Below are 12967 nucleotides of genomic sequence, written 5' to 3'. Positions count from 1 at the left end.
AATTGGGGACAATCAATCATGCTTGTCTGTCAAGATTGTTTAATGATTAATTTAATAAATTTACAGCTTACAAAATATAATTTTAACATTATATGTATTAACAGAGTATTTCATTTTATTTTTAAAAATTAATTGAAAACAATTCATTTTCGTGTAATTTAATTTCGAAGAGACGCTTATGATAAGTTGAATGCAAACAAATGTCAAAGTAGAGGTTATCTTTCCTGTTTTGTCATCAAATATCTGTATTTTAATTAAATTGCACTAAATAACAATTGATTAATAATTTATTTTAACGCGAGAGTTAAAAAAAAGTGTTTATGTAACATAGGGGCTTAAACTAGAAGTATACGTAATGTAATTAGTGTAAGATTGTAGACGAATACGTCATCCAACTATGAAGCAGCAGTTTATGAAGTAAATTGATGAAAAAAATCGAAAAAAATCAAAGGAAATCAGTCACAGTTAAGCAATGAATATTAAATGCTAGATTGTAAATTTAGTAATTATATGAGTAACTACCAGCAATGAAGAAATTAACTGGTTCTTTCCGATATACCCAATGGGATCCATGGCTTATTGTTGCTCAAATTATTTCATTACAGTGTTTATTATACTTTAGTTTGGGACTAATATTAGCTATATTAGGCTATATTGCAGGTGATACGAGAACCCTGGATCATATATTTGAGTATCATGTAAGGACAAAACATTAGATTAAAAATCATATGTAATAACTGGAATTTTTCTTTATCTATTTTTTAGGAAATTCAGGTTCGTGATTTAAATGGCAAAATGGTTATATTATCCTTTGTACTTAACGCGTTGGTTGGGTGAGTATTTTTTTTAAATTAAATGCAGTGTTTTCATTTATCGGTTTTGTAGAGCTGTGGCCTTGTGGTGGATAGTAGAGAAAACAAAACAGTGTTTAGATTTTAGTTGCACTTGGCATTTTATTCACCTTATAATCTGTTGGTGTTATAACAGCGAGTTTCCCACTACTTTTTCATGGTGGGCATTGAACATAGCTTGTGCAACTTTAATGTGTGTTTGTGGTGAATTTGTTTGCTTAAGGACCGAACTGCAAGCTATACCCTTAAGTTTAGGGCCTAAATCTGATTTGTAGCATTTGCTTTCCACCCATAACAACTTAAGATTTGTTAATGATTGTGTGTGCCAAACACCAATTAAACCCTTCAGTGAGGAACTTTTTGCAGTGACTAATCTCAGGTTAACAGATATCTACAATTCAATACTGAAACTATTTGTTAAGCATAATGTTGTACTAAATTGAAATTAAAAGTATGCCTAATTATGTAATTATGAAGGTGATACAGTACATGTGATAAATTGTAGACAAAAATTAAAAGATAACTAGCCAATTAAACGGTAGCTTTTAATAGGTTTATTGTATTAAATGTTAATATATCTGTCTCCATTTTATGTTCTTTTTGAATATTTAGTCTTTTGTAATTGTATTTTGTTTACCTTAAAAGAAAAAAAGGAATAAAAGAAGTAATACAAAATAAAATTGTTTTATTTTGACAAGTAGTATACATGTTAAAATTAAAATAATCTACTGAACACAATCATTCCATCAAAACTAAAACTAAGAAATAATTTAAACAATAAAATGAAGTATTATTAATAAGTGCTATATTGATCTATACAATCCATATCCCATGTATGATGCAGCTGCTGTACTATTTGTTGTATAAAAATAAGAGTTTATTAAATTAAATTTATTCTCAATATTATTAATAGTCGTTTTAAGTAATAAAATGATAAGTAAAGTTAGACGATGTCCTACAAAAAGTGGCAGTGACAAAAATTTGCAACAACAAATGTGCTAATCAACAGTGGAATGGGAATCCCGACCAGTCAAAACAACATGTTCATTTTTATATCGAACTAATTCTTTTTGTAAGTCCTAAAATATCACAGAAAAAAATTAAAAGGCATTATCAAAATGTAAAATGTTGAATGAAACTTACTTTTGGTAAAGTTTTTCTATTATGTGACCTACTATACAGCCTTACAATTTTGCTCAACTGATTATGGAGGTCCAATAAAGACTGTAAAGAATGACCGTCAGTCACTTCAACAACATGTTTTAATACTTCCCCCAGTTCTTCTTTATTTACATCTACATGCTTGCTGTCCTTTGCAATTTCATCTTCTGAAATTAAAAAAATATACAGTTACTGCTGTTTTTGATTTAAATAATAAAAAAAAAAAAAAACAAATTACGTTCTTCAACCAGAGCCTGATCGATATCGTCAATATCCAGCAAAGGGTCGTCTAAAAGCTGCGAAGGGCTTAACAATTCATTTAAAATCTTTTTTGAACTCGAAGATCTACAAAATGAATTTAAAAAAGTTACGTAATTACAATATGAATAATTAATTATGAATTTACTGTAGTAGACTAGAAGGAGAGGTGGTTGTTAAAGAATCACAATTGATGCTTAAAGGGGCAGTAACTTCTTTGGCAGTGTTGTGCACTTGTACATTTTGGTGTTGATCTTCATCAGCTTGTAGCACGCTGTCAGAAAGACCGTCCGGTTTATTCTCCTTCGATTCGTCTCCAGAAGACCTATCATCGTTCTAAAATAAAAATAGAAATTAATGTTTAATTGCTAAATTAAAAGCGAAATACCTGATCATCTGCAGGATTTTCTGATAACACAGGTCTGTCCTTTTTCTTTTTCTTTTTTAAAATCCCTCTTTTCCAACTGGACCCAGCTTTTCTTTTCCTATTCGAATGAGTCAACTTAGTCAAAGGACTGGTTTGTTCCATGCACGAACTAACGCCATTCATGCTAATATCATGCTTTTCGTTCTTATCGTCTGATGCGTCTATAGATGTTACTTTTGTATCTGGAAAAGAAAACAAGTATAAATGACAATCAATTAAAAAAATGATTAATGTTTACCAATTCCAGGAGCTTGTATGTATGCCGGAAGATAATTCGTTACGCTAACTTTTCGCATTCTTCTATTCTTAGAAATTTCCTGGCAGGTATCTTCAAAATCGCTGTCCATTTCGTTTTTTATCAAAGCGTGCGCATAGTCTCGTAAGGAGCACGCCCTATGTCTTATTTGCTTATCTGCGGATGATCTGAAAAGCAAAAAATTTGGCGATTTTAATTAAGCAATCTTTGTTAAACTTACTTAGCAGGATTATATTCCAACGCATTTTGAACAATAAGCTCGATATCGTCTAGAAAGTCTTTGGCACATTCGTATCTATAAAAATCAACTTTGGTCATCATAGTTTCCAGATCCATCGGTTGCTTAATAATAGATGTATAATCAGGAACCTCGTCTGTATCGACTGGTTTTGTAAACATATAAAATCTTGAAAAGAAGAATTTCATTTAACACTTTTGTCTTTCAAAACCAAACACTTACAATTTGTTGTTTGCCAATTTTCTGCACATATCTCTTAAGAATATTCGAAGCTCCATAAGTGTTCTCTCCTCCTTTTCGAAAAGTTTCATGGCCTCAGTTTCGGTCAATGGCGTAGGAGGTGGAGTCGGGGCTCGAGGTAAGGGTGGAGGTGTGCTAGGACGTTTTCGAGGAACCCGCGGAGCTTTCGACGCCGCTTCAATTATAAGAGGCTTAAAAAATTCTTTGCGACTGGAGCTGTCCGGAGGCCTTAACGTTATCACTTCTTTACGATATTGTGAAAATATGTTTTGAATCTTTAAAAAGATTTATAAAATAAATAACAGTTACACTACAAGCTTATTCTTTTAGTTACCTGTTCCGGTAAGTTGCTATAGTTTGTGTCTGCAGTAGCTAAGATCAGAACGGGTATGTTGGGGTCTAATTGGGCTAGTTGTGACAAGAAAATCGCTTTTATAGTTTCATTTATCAGAAGCCAAAATTCGTCAATGCTAGGGATGTATATTGCACTTGGAACGTTTCTTCTCGCTTCATTAAAAATCTAGTTTTCATAATTAGAAATAAAAATCAATATTAATAGTTTCCTATTAATATTTACATAAACAAACACCTACCTGCAAGCACGATTCTTCTGGCGATTTCCCAGTTTCTTTGAAAAGAGAAGCCAAACTAAGTACATGTACGTGGATATGCTCCATATGGTGTAAAATGGCGGGGGCCAAATATAAGCTCTGACCATGTTTGGCACCGTCCCCGAGAAGCAAAAGTTGTGTAGGTCTTACACAGGCAGAAATTTTCACTCTAACGATAAAAGAAATATTTTTTAAACAATATTTTACTAAAAATAGAAATAATCAAAAATACTTGCTTTCCCAACTCCACGTTTAAGCCATGAGGAAAGGTCTGCTGAAGAACACTTAAGGTATTTTTGAGGGGTTCCCCTAAAAGGGGCTGTAACAAGGGAAGTAACTTCCTACCTACACCTTGAGCAATTCTATGTGAAGCAGGTACTAAAAGTGATTTGGCCCGTAAAAAGTCCAATTTTTCAACCTGAAACAAACAACTCTCTTTTAAGGCCCACGAAAACGCGCTGCTTGGCCAGGAGACCACTTTATCTTAATTATTTTACCTGAACTTTCTCCGAGTCAAGTAACAGTCTATGATTCGCCAAATAGACTTGTGGATACGTCCTCCTTAAGCTTTGTATAACAGCTTCGGAGCACAAGGCCCTTAAATCAGAACCACAATACCCAATGGCGCTTTCTGCAAGATAATCTATAAGTTCGTCGCTAGGGGGACGAGTCCACTGGGACACGTGTACTCTCAGGATTTCCACTCGTTCCTTCTTCGAAGGTAACGGGAAGAAAAGTTCGCGATCGAACCGGCCAGGTCTACGTAGAGCCGGATCTACAGCATCAATTCGATTTGTCGCGCCGATTACAATAACATCCCCTCTATTTGTAAGACCATCAAGGAGGGCCAGAAGGGTCGAAACTATGCTCGCATGAATCTGGTCTTGACGGGAAGAACGAACGGGAGCTAAACCATCGATCTCATCGAAGAATATTATGGACGGTTTCATTTCTTGAGCCTAGTAAAAGAAAGAATGTAATTTATGATAATAAATTTTCAGTGAATCAATAGTAGAAGCTCACCTGTTCGAAGAGAAGCCGAAGTTGTTTCTCTGATTCGCCAACCCATTTGCTTAACAGGTCAGCCCCTTTTCGAAGAAAAAAGGACACTTTACGCGACCCAAAGCTGCACTCGTTTGCAAGGGCACGAGCTAACAAAGTTTTACCGGTACCTAAAAAGATTTAATATCATTACCCTTAAAAGTAATCGCTTAAATAAATTAATACGGTCTTAAAACTAATTTGTGGAATGTAAATCATACCTGGAGGTCCATAAAATAAGACACCTTTAGGAGGTTCGATCTTAAACTGATTGAAAATTTCTGGATACATCATAGGCAGTAAGATCATTTCCTTAAGGCTGCGTATGTGTCCGTCCAGCCCCCCTACACTGCTGAACCTCACACTGTTGTCGATAGCTTCTGGATTAATAGGCATTGGCTTGCTACTTCCAGAACCCGATTTAATTTGTTCTGTTTTACCATGACCAGTTTTAGAACTGAAACAATATGTATATAACTGCATTGTATTTAAACACCATAAAACAAAAACAGAAAACTTACTTGGTCCTATATTTTGATGGTTTTCTACATAGCTCTTCTGAATCTGTGGAGTCTTCAGTTGAACTAGAAACTTTTCTTCGTGTTCTTCTAAGGGAGTAGTGTCTTCTGGTGTGTATTACTGGGTCTAGCTTTGAACGAATTACAGGTCCTTCGCGCACTATAAAAATAAAAAAGAATATTTTTAATATTCAGAATACAATATATTAGCTAAAGTTACTTACTGGCATTATTTGTTTTTTTTGGAACGCGTTCTCTTAATGAATACACACGGCCGCCTTCAGAAGAGCTCGAACTGACTGTAATAAATTAATTAAAATAATAAAATGTATAATAAAATAAATTAATTTAGAACTGCTTCCCAAATGTAACAATAAATATTCAACTAATACTTTTGACAAAAATAAAAAACTAATTAGGTTAACATATTTAAAAGTGTCAATTAAAAGGTCAAATCAGTGAACAATTATTTTGATACCTGACTCTTTTCTTTCATTTCTTTGAGTTCGTTCTGTGTACTTTTCTTCAGCAAGACCCCTGTTCACCATACGACGTGTACGAAGGACTCTACGTGCCTCGTTATCAGAATACTCCTGGTCAATTTCCTTTTTCTCGCCCTTTGGACTTTCTGAAAGCGAGAAAAATAATTCAGAATAAAAAATATATATACATTTGCTTCTTACCCTTACTTTCGACGTCGTTCTTCTTAGAATCCTCGGTTAATTTATCTTTATTTTCTGGCGTCGTTTTCAATTTTCCATTGGATCTGCTGACGTCGTTCTTATCCTTACCATCTTTCTCGTTTTCTTTACTTATAGTACTCCCTATTTTCGACCTCTTTCCTTCCTTCTCAACCATAACTTCAGCTTGTCCCCCATTACCACCTCTTCTGCATCTGTTTGTAGTTGTTTCAAATTCAAACATGTACTTCTTTGGGCATCTTAAATTCCTGCGTTCTCTCATGCCATTCACGACATCATGTCTTGAACTGTGTCGTGTTTCATAAATGATATTTCGATTTCTGTTTAAGGGAGTCTCCTTGGAGAAAAAAATATTTACATGAATAAAAAAGAAAATATATGTATTTGTTGGTTTTACTTGGGCTTCCCTACTATCTTCTTCTGAATATCCCCGATCGTCTAAATTCGGATATCCAACTTTAGAAATCTGATCGTCAGCTAACCAGGTCATATTTTCGTACTTCTGCCTTCGATTTCTCGCACTCCTGCGGACTCCCAAATCCAAATCACTCTCCTCCGAGTTGTAAGTGATGGGTGAATGAGGATCTGCATATGATTTAACAGTTATAGGTCGTAGAGATAATGCAGTCCTTCTTTCCATTCTTCCCAATGTAGTTTTAGTATGTCTGAGGCGTAGATGTCTCAGAGCCCTAATAATAAAAAAAAACAATTCATTAGTACATAAAAATAAATTGAAAACAAAAATATTATAAAATATACTTTGGATTATAGACATTATCTTCTGAATCGTTGTCATTGTACAGATCACATTCAGGATGCATTTTACGTGCTGCATATACTGATAGGCTGTGTCTATTGTCTAAAGTAATTCTAGCTCGAACTTCCTTGCTCCTTAACACTCGTGCTGTAACAAATGCAGAATATATAACTTTTATCATCCCTCGTTAAAATGAATGAACTTACAGGAGAATCTTTGCTCTTTAAATTTATTCCTAAGTTGCCNTCCCATCTAAATAAATAAAAACAATACTAAAAATAAGTGAGCGTATGCAAGGTGTTTCTTTACAAATTGTGCAATATTAGTGTTGTGTTTTTAAGTGCTGATAACAAACGATTACGGATAGTAGGAAAATAGGAAAATAGATTTTGAATTTTGTTTTCTTTAACATAACTACCACGAGCAATATAAATAATGAGCTGAATATTGCAGTCGCAATAAGCAATTAATTAATTATCACTCTTATTATCAAAACGTACTGTAGATATATAGCAAATAGATACTTAGGAGGGGAATTATTAATTAATTAACAGTTATACACATCTACATACATGGATAAATTAATTATTATTATGAATATATAACACTTACAACCATAGTTTGTGCATTTTTGTGCAATACTATCCAAAACATCGCTTTTTTCGGGTAAATCGAAGCAACATTTTACTAGCGACATTACTATTTATTTTTAATTTAATTAGCGGCACTTGTAAGGTTATTGTTATTAGTTAACTAGTTACAGGTAGATGAGGTACATAATAAATTTCGTTAGGTACCTGGATGGGTAGCATACGAAGACTATTGGTATTACCTTCTACCTATGTGTCTATTGTCTAAAGTAATTCTAGCTCGAACTTCCTTGCTCCTTAACACTCGTGCTGTAACAAATGCAGAATATATAACTTTTATCATCCCTCGTTAAAATGAATGAACTTACAGGAGAATCTTTGCTCTTTAAATTTATTCCTAAGTTGCCGTACCGGTCTTCTTGGCAGTGGTGGTTCAGACTTGGCATTATAGTGTAATAAACGTTTACTTTTTGTCGTCCACGAATTATTTTCTTCTTCCTCTTCCTGAGATTCGTCGGTTTCAGTATCACTCCCAGTAGATGTATCTATTACTTTACATTCATTTCCACTCTTTAACAGAAAAGTTTTTTTATTAAACTTATGCTTCATATAAGATTAAAAGTACAAACATCAAGACGCAAGAAATATTTTGTACCAATTTATCCTAAATATAACTCTTAAAGCTTTCATTGCTCTGAGTTATTACTAAACTTATGCAACATTTATTAATATTTATACTGCATAGACAGCTTTTGACCCTTTTGTTGTTGATACAATACAGAATAGCATATATTTAAGTAGCTCTTATTAATTAGGTACCTGTAAGGTTATTTAACTTATAATTTGGATATGGATCTCATAATAAATTAAGAAATATTTGAACAGTCTTAAAGCAAAAACGAAGGTAAAATAATGTTACAAATACACTCAAAAAACCTACCCTAGTTCGATGTCGTGGGACATTATCTGGTGCAGACCCACTAGACTCTTTTCTTCGAGTTTGTACCATTATGCTGATGTAAAAAGTAATGTTTAGCACTTAATGTTTTAATTAAAACAATAAATATTATCATCTTAAAAGCTGCTCAAAGCCATATCCAAGCAAAATAGAAGGGTATATAGACATCATGCAAATGAAAAAACTATAATTATTTACGTAAAATATTAATAGCAGTTGCATTTACAGTTTAGTAAGTAATAACTGCAGGCATTTAATAAGATAAGAGCATTCCAGAAAGGAATATTTGTAAACGATTGCAAAGAAAAACGAAATTCAAACCTTAAATACCTACACATCAACTGCCTGTGAGGGCACACAAAGCAAACTACACATTAATAAGCACTTAAACAAAGTAGAAACCAAGAAGATAAGTAAACAATAACACTTACATTATAAGTAAATTATACCTTTCTTCTATTTAATTTAAAGAGACTACGGTTTATTAAAATTTACTGTATTGAAAGACAACCTGAACCAGATACCGACTGTTATTTTAGAGACATACACTTTTACCAACTAGAAGTAATCAATACCAACAACTGTGTTAAAAAAAAAATACCAACAACAGCTGTTTTATTTCCAAGTATTAGGAATGCAGTATTTACTTTTTTAATGCACGTTATTAATTATTCACCAAAATTACAAGTCATCATATTTTTATAAAAATTTAATAATGGACAAAATACAAATACAAATGGACAAGAAACGTGAAGTTACTCTTACTAAGCATTAAATTGATTAACTTGCAATATGAGCTTGAACCTTGCCCATAACCATGTCTTTTAAGCAGTTTATAGGTAGGTCAGAAGAGAAACTTTATGAATGGTGATGTGGTATATCAGTGTGCAATGATAAATGAAACTTTCTTATCAAAAATATGTGAAAACAATAGGCCATAAATATGTTTCTGTACCTATTGTCAATTGTGTTGTTTGTTCTTTCAGAAGACAATATTGATATTGATTTTACACTTTGGTTGTCATGGTTATTGACTCCTTTGGTGATTACCTTCCTGCTCCCCCTTGTAATTGTGTTTTTGCTTTATACAACAGCTTTAATTTTATATATTTACAAATTGCACTGGAATACTCTTCGTAGCACTTATGCAACTGGTGGCCGTTGGGATGCTGCTAGGAAGACTGTTGCTGCCATATGGGATGCTCATGGGTGGATTTGGCATGGTATTTAATTTTTAATATCAACATAAAGATGTACTGGTTAATAAAACACTTATTTTACAGGATATGAAGTTAGAGGCATGGAAAATATTCCAGAGTGTGATTCAGCTTTAATTATTTACTATCATGGTGCTATTCCAATTGATATTTATTATTTTATGGCTAAAGTACTTTTAAATAAAAACAGACTTATTCATACAGTTGCTGACTACTTTTTATTTAAAATTCCAGGTAACATTTATTAGATTCTGTTTGTTATTTTGGGTCTACATACTGTTTTCCTTTTAAGGATTCCCAATAATCTCTGAATGTATGAAAGTTATACCAGGGACCATACAGACATGCTCTTCTGTCCTTAAAGAGGACAATTTATTGGCTATATCTCCTGGAGGTGTCTATGAATCTCAATTTAGTCATAATTATAATTTAATGTGGAAGAGAAGATTGGGCTTTGCTAAAGTGGCTTTAGAAGCAAAAGTGGTAAGTTAAAAAGTGCTATAGAAATATTTTGTTAATTATATGTTTGTCTTTAAGCCCATAATTCCCATGTTCACTGAAAATATTAAGGAGGCCTTTAGGACAGTTAGTATAGCAAAGAGAATATTTCTTAAGTTATATGCTTGGACTAAATTTCCATTTGCCCCTGTTTATGGGGGATTTCCAGTAAAATTGATCACCCATATTGGCAAACCAATACCTTATGACCCCAATTTAACACCTGAGCAACTGCAGGAGAAGGTAATGTTAGTTTTATTTATTTTTCTAATTAAACTAAAAAATAAATAAGAAACTTTCTGTCTATTATTTTACTCTTTATAGTCTCCTAGCGTCTTAATTAAATAATACATATTAGGTTGCAGCTATATTGAGTGATTTAATAGAAAGAAATCAAAAACTGCCTGGAAGCATCCTCAGAGGAATTTTAGAAAGATTACCCTACTTTAGGAAAAAAGAGAGACATAAATTTGGAGAAATTCATATTGAGTAAAATAGAATAAATAAATAATGCACATGTACTTAAAATGTAAAGTTTAAAAGATATTCTTTTCTTAAGTATTTGTAATACATTACAGTTTTTTATCTCTTATAGATACGTAATCCATATAAAATGATTTTATATATGTAATTACATTTTAAAGAATTGTTTTTAAGAAATCAATTATTTATTAATAAAATTAGAAAGAAAATCGTTAATCGTTTTTTTAGATTTTTTTTAAAATGAAAATAAAATCCTTTGATTTATATCATAACAAAAACAGTATTTAGGTAATTAAAAATTGTTTGAGTTCAAGTCCTCTTTAAAAATTTCTCTAATTTGAAATTGTTAGCACCAATCATTATTCTTAATTTCTCCTTAATTACTTTAAAATTGCTTTTATTCAATATTAGGTAAAATATCTTAAAGAGAACAGTTTTTTACTTAATATTAAACATCAAGTTAAAAAATTATTGTGAATCAGCTTTATTGTTATATAAAGAGCTAAAATATATTTATTTATATGCAAGGGGTAATCTCTAGGACTGCTGAACCAGTTCTAAATATAGAAAACACTGTACCTAAGTACAAATGCAGTAATAAATTAATAAATATGATACTTTGGTCTCCTCAACTGTTGAAAAGGAAATGAAGGAATATTATAATAATTAATAATAAACAAAATCTCAAACCACTGCACAATTTTATTACTTTCAATTTTCCTTCCAAATTCTGGGTCTAGTTTCACATTAGCTAACTGCAATTGGGCTACTTATAGAACATTTCTTTTAAGCAAAATATGAACTGTATACAAAAACANTTTCAAAAAAAAAAAAAAAATACTTAAAATAATAAACAATTACAACAGAAATAAAGTTATTGTATCCATTTCTTGAATCTTAAAAGTGAAAACTGTTAAATGCAATTAATGGATTGTATGATGCAGACATCATTAACAGACTATTCAACTTTAAGTAGTTCAACATCAAAAATAAGGGTTGCATTTGGTGGAATAATTCCAGGATGTCCCCGAGAGCCATAAGCATAGTCTGGAGAACAAATTAGTTTGGCCCTTTGACCAACACTTAACTGTAAATAAGAAATCATAATTAATTTGGGAGTCATCTCAAAAAAAAATGTAATAATTGTTAACTAAATAATCAGAAGTCAAAACAGCCTTAAGCTGCATCCCCTGACGAACTGTGGCTTCATTGATAATCAGAGCGCAAGGATGTTATCATCATAATGCAATTTTTTATAAAAGTATTTTATAAATGATCATATTAATGACTAAGTGTTAAAGTTAGTTACTTGAGAATGAAGCCATTTGTTGTTAATACAAACCTGTGCAACTCCTTCATCCCATCCTTTTATTACTTCTCCTTTGCCAATATGAAATTTAAAAGGGGTACCTCGGTCTCTTGAAGAATCAAACTTCTTTCCATTTTCTAGTGTTCCTGTGTAATGAACGACAACTGTTTGGCCGGTTTTTGGAAAAGTTTGTCCTACGAAAAAAATTAAAGTCTAACTACGAATTAATTAAAGATTAAATGCTAAAACAATTAAGATACATTAAGTAATGAAAAAAGCACGAGTTTGTACTTTTATGGGCACTCACCATCTCCAGGAGAAATGCTTTCGATTTGAACACCCATTATTTTAGAAACTTTACACAGTTTTCTAGACGGTTACGTATTTAATTAGCAAATAACAATTGTATTTTAAAACAACCGTTCTAGTTTAAATGTGAATGAAAATACCGAATTAAAAAACGACACCTTAGTCTGGCAAATCCAAAAATAAATGGCGTCATTCATGATTGCCAAGTTGAACACTATTCTCTATTTTAATTTTACTTATTGAAGAATATTATTTGGTTTCGATTAAAATATTATTAATAACTATTCTAGCTACATTTACTATTTATTTTTTATGTGCAGTCAAATCCTAATTAACATTAACAATTTAAATTACATTACATTTAAAAGGCAACGTTGCTTGATTACTTTTTATTTAAAACGCGCTATATTCAAATTAAAAACTTAAATGTATTTAATTAAAACAAACTAAATATCTATTGTAAAATAAAAATGTTAGATTTTTTTAGGAAATATATAACTATTTATATTTCAATATATAATTTAATGATGGGATGCTGCTAGGA

The 12967-nt window shown here is 31.9% G+C and overlaps 5 protein-coding genes across 6 annotated transcripts; 2 read left to right on the top strand and 3 right to left on the bottom strand.

Moving 5' to 3' along the window:
- The first annotated feature begins 524 nt into the window (after positions 1–524).
- Positions 525–1454, top strand: LOC112904412 (protein SYS1 homolog). The gene is made up of 3 exons (XM_025974385.1): positions 525–698; positions 766–833; positions 886–1454. The coding sequence occupies exons 1-3, from the start codon at positions 528–530 to the stop codon at positions 1124–1126; spliced, it is 480 nt and encodes a 159-aa protein (XP_025830170.1). The 5' UTR covers positions 525–527; the 3' UTR covers positions 1127–1454.
- A 95-nt stretch (positions 1455–1549) lies between these two features.
- LOC108740892 (ATPase family AAA domain-containing protein 2) lies at positions 1550–7200 on the bottom strand. Its single transcript, XM_018475403.2, has 20 exons — positions 7062–7200; positions 6700–6991; positions 6291–6639; positions 6080–6229; positions 5826–5900; positions 5605–5761; positions 5305–5540; positions 5066–5214; positions 4540–5001; positions 4279–4460; positions 4025–4211; positions 3766–3951; positions 3414–3706; positions 3174–3359; positions 2936–3120; positions 2659–2879; positions 2419–2606; positions 2251–2357; positions 1995–2179; positions 1550–1930 (listed from the first exon to the last, which is right to left on the bottom strand). The coding sequence occupies exons 1-20, from the start codon at positions 7121–7123 to the stop codon at positions 1850–1852; spliced, it is 3933 nt and encodes a 1310-aa protein (XP_018330905.1). The 5' UTR covers positions 7124–7200; the 3' UTR covers positions 1550–1849.
- Positions 7201–7887: 687 nt separating this feature from the next.
- LOC108740875 lies at positions 7888–9014 on the bottom strand. Its single transcript, XM_018475379.2, has 4 exons — positions 8942–9014; positions 8590–8662; positions 8018–8219; positions 7888–7958 (listed from the first exon to the last, which is right to left on the bottom strand). The coding sequence occupies exons 1-4, from the start codon at positions 8980–8982 to the stop codon at positions 7888–7890; spliced, it is 387 nt and encodes a 128-aa protein (XP_018330881.1). The 5' UTR covers positions 8983–9014.
- A 187-nt stretch (positions 9015–9201) lies between these two features.
- LOC108740876 (transmembrane protein 68) lies at positions 9202–10929 on the top strand. Of its 2 annotated transcripts, none has more exons than XM_025974388.1 (6): positions 9202–9446; positions 9594–9830; positions 9891–10058; positions 10117–10307; positions 10362–10565; positions 10688–10780. In XM_025974388.1, the coding sequence occupies exons 1-6, from the start codon at positions 9425–9427 to the stop codon at positions 10694–10696; spliced, it is 831 nt and encodes a 276-aa protein (XP_025830173.1). In that variant the 5' UTR covers positions 9202–9424; the 3' UTR covers positions 10697–10780. The 2 variants fall into 2 exon arrangements, with proteins under 2 accessions (XP_025830173.1, XP_025830172.1); XM_025974387.1 differs by having other exon boundaries at positions 9203–9446; positions 10681–10929.
- A 689-nt stretch (positions 10930–11618) lies between these two features.
- On the bottom strand, positions 11619–12620 carry LOC112904411 (12 kDa FK506-binding protein-like). The gene is made up of 3 exons (XM_025974377.1): positions 12422–12620; positions 12148–12308; positions 11619–11892 (listed from the first exon to the last, which is right to left on the bottom strand). Exons 1-3 carry the CDS (start codon positions 12456–12458, stop codon positions 11764–11766), a joined length of 327 nt encoding a protein of 108 aa, XP_025830162.1. The 5' UTR covers positions 12459–12620; the 3' UTR covers positions 11619–11763.
- Between the last annotated feature and the right edge of the window lie 347 nt (positions 12621–12967).

This window comes from Agrilus planipennis, unplaced genomic scaffold (assembly GCF_000699045.2).
Source record: "Agrilus planipennis isolate EAB-ADULT unplaced genomic scaffold, Apla_2.0 scaffold40, whole genome shotgun sequence".
NCBI classification, from domain to species: domain Eukaryota; kingdom Metazoa; phylum Arthropoda; class Insecta; order Coleoptera; family Buprestidae; genus Agrilus; species Agrilus planipennis.
The sequence above is the reverse complement of the archived record's forward strand: the minus strand, read 5'-3'. Positions and strand labels throughout refer to the sequence as shown.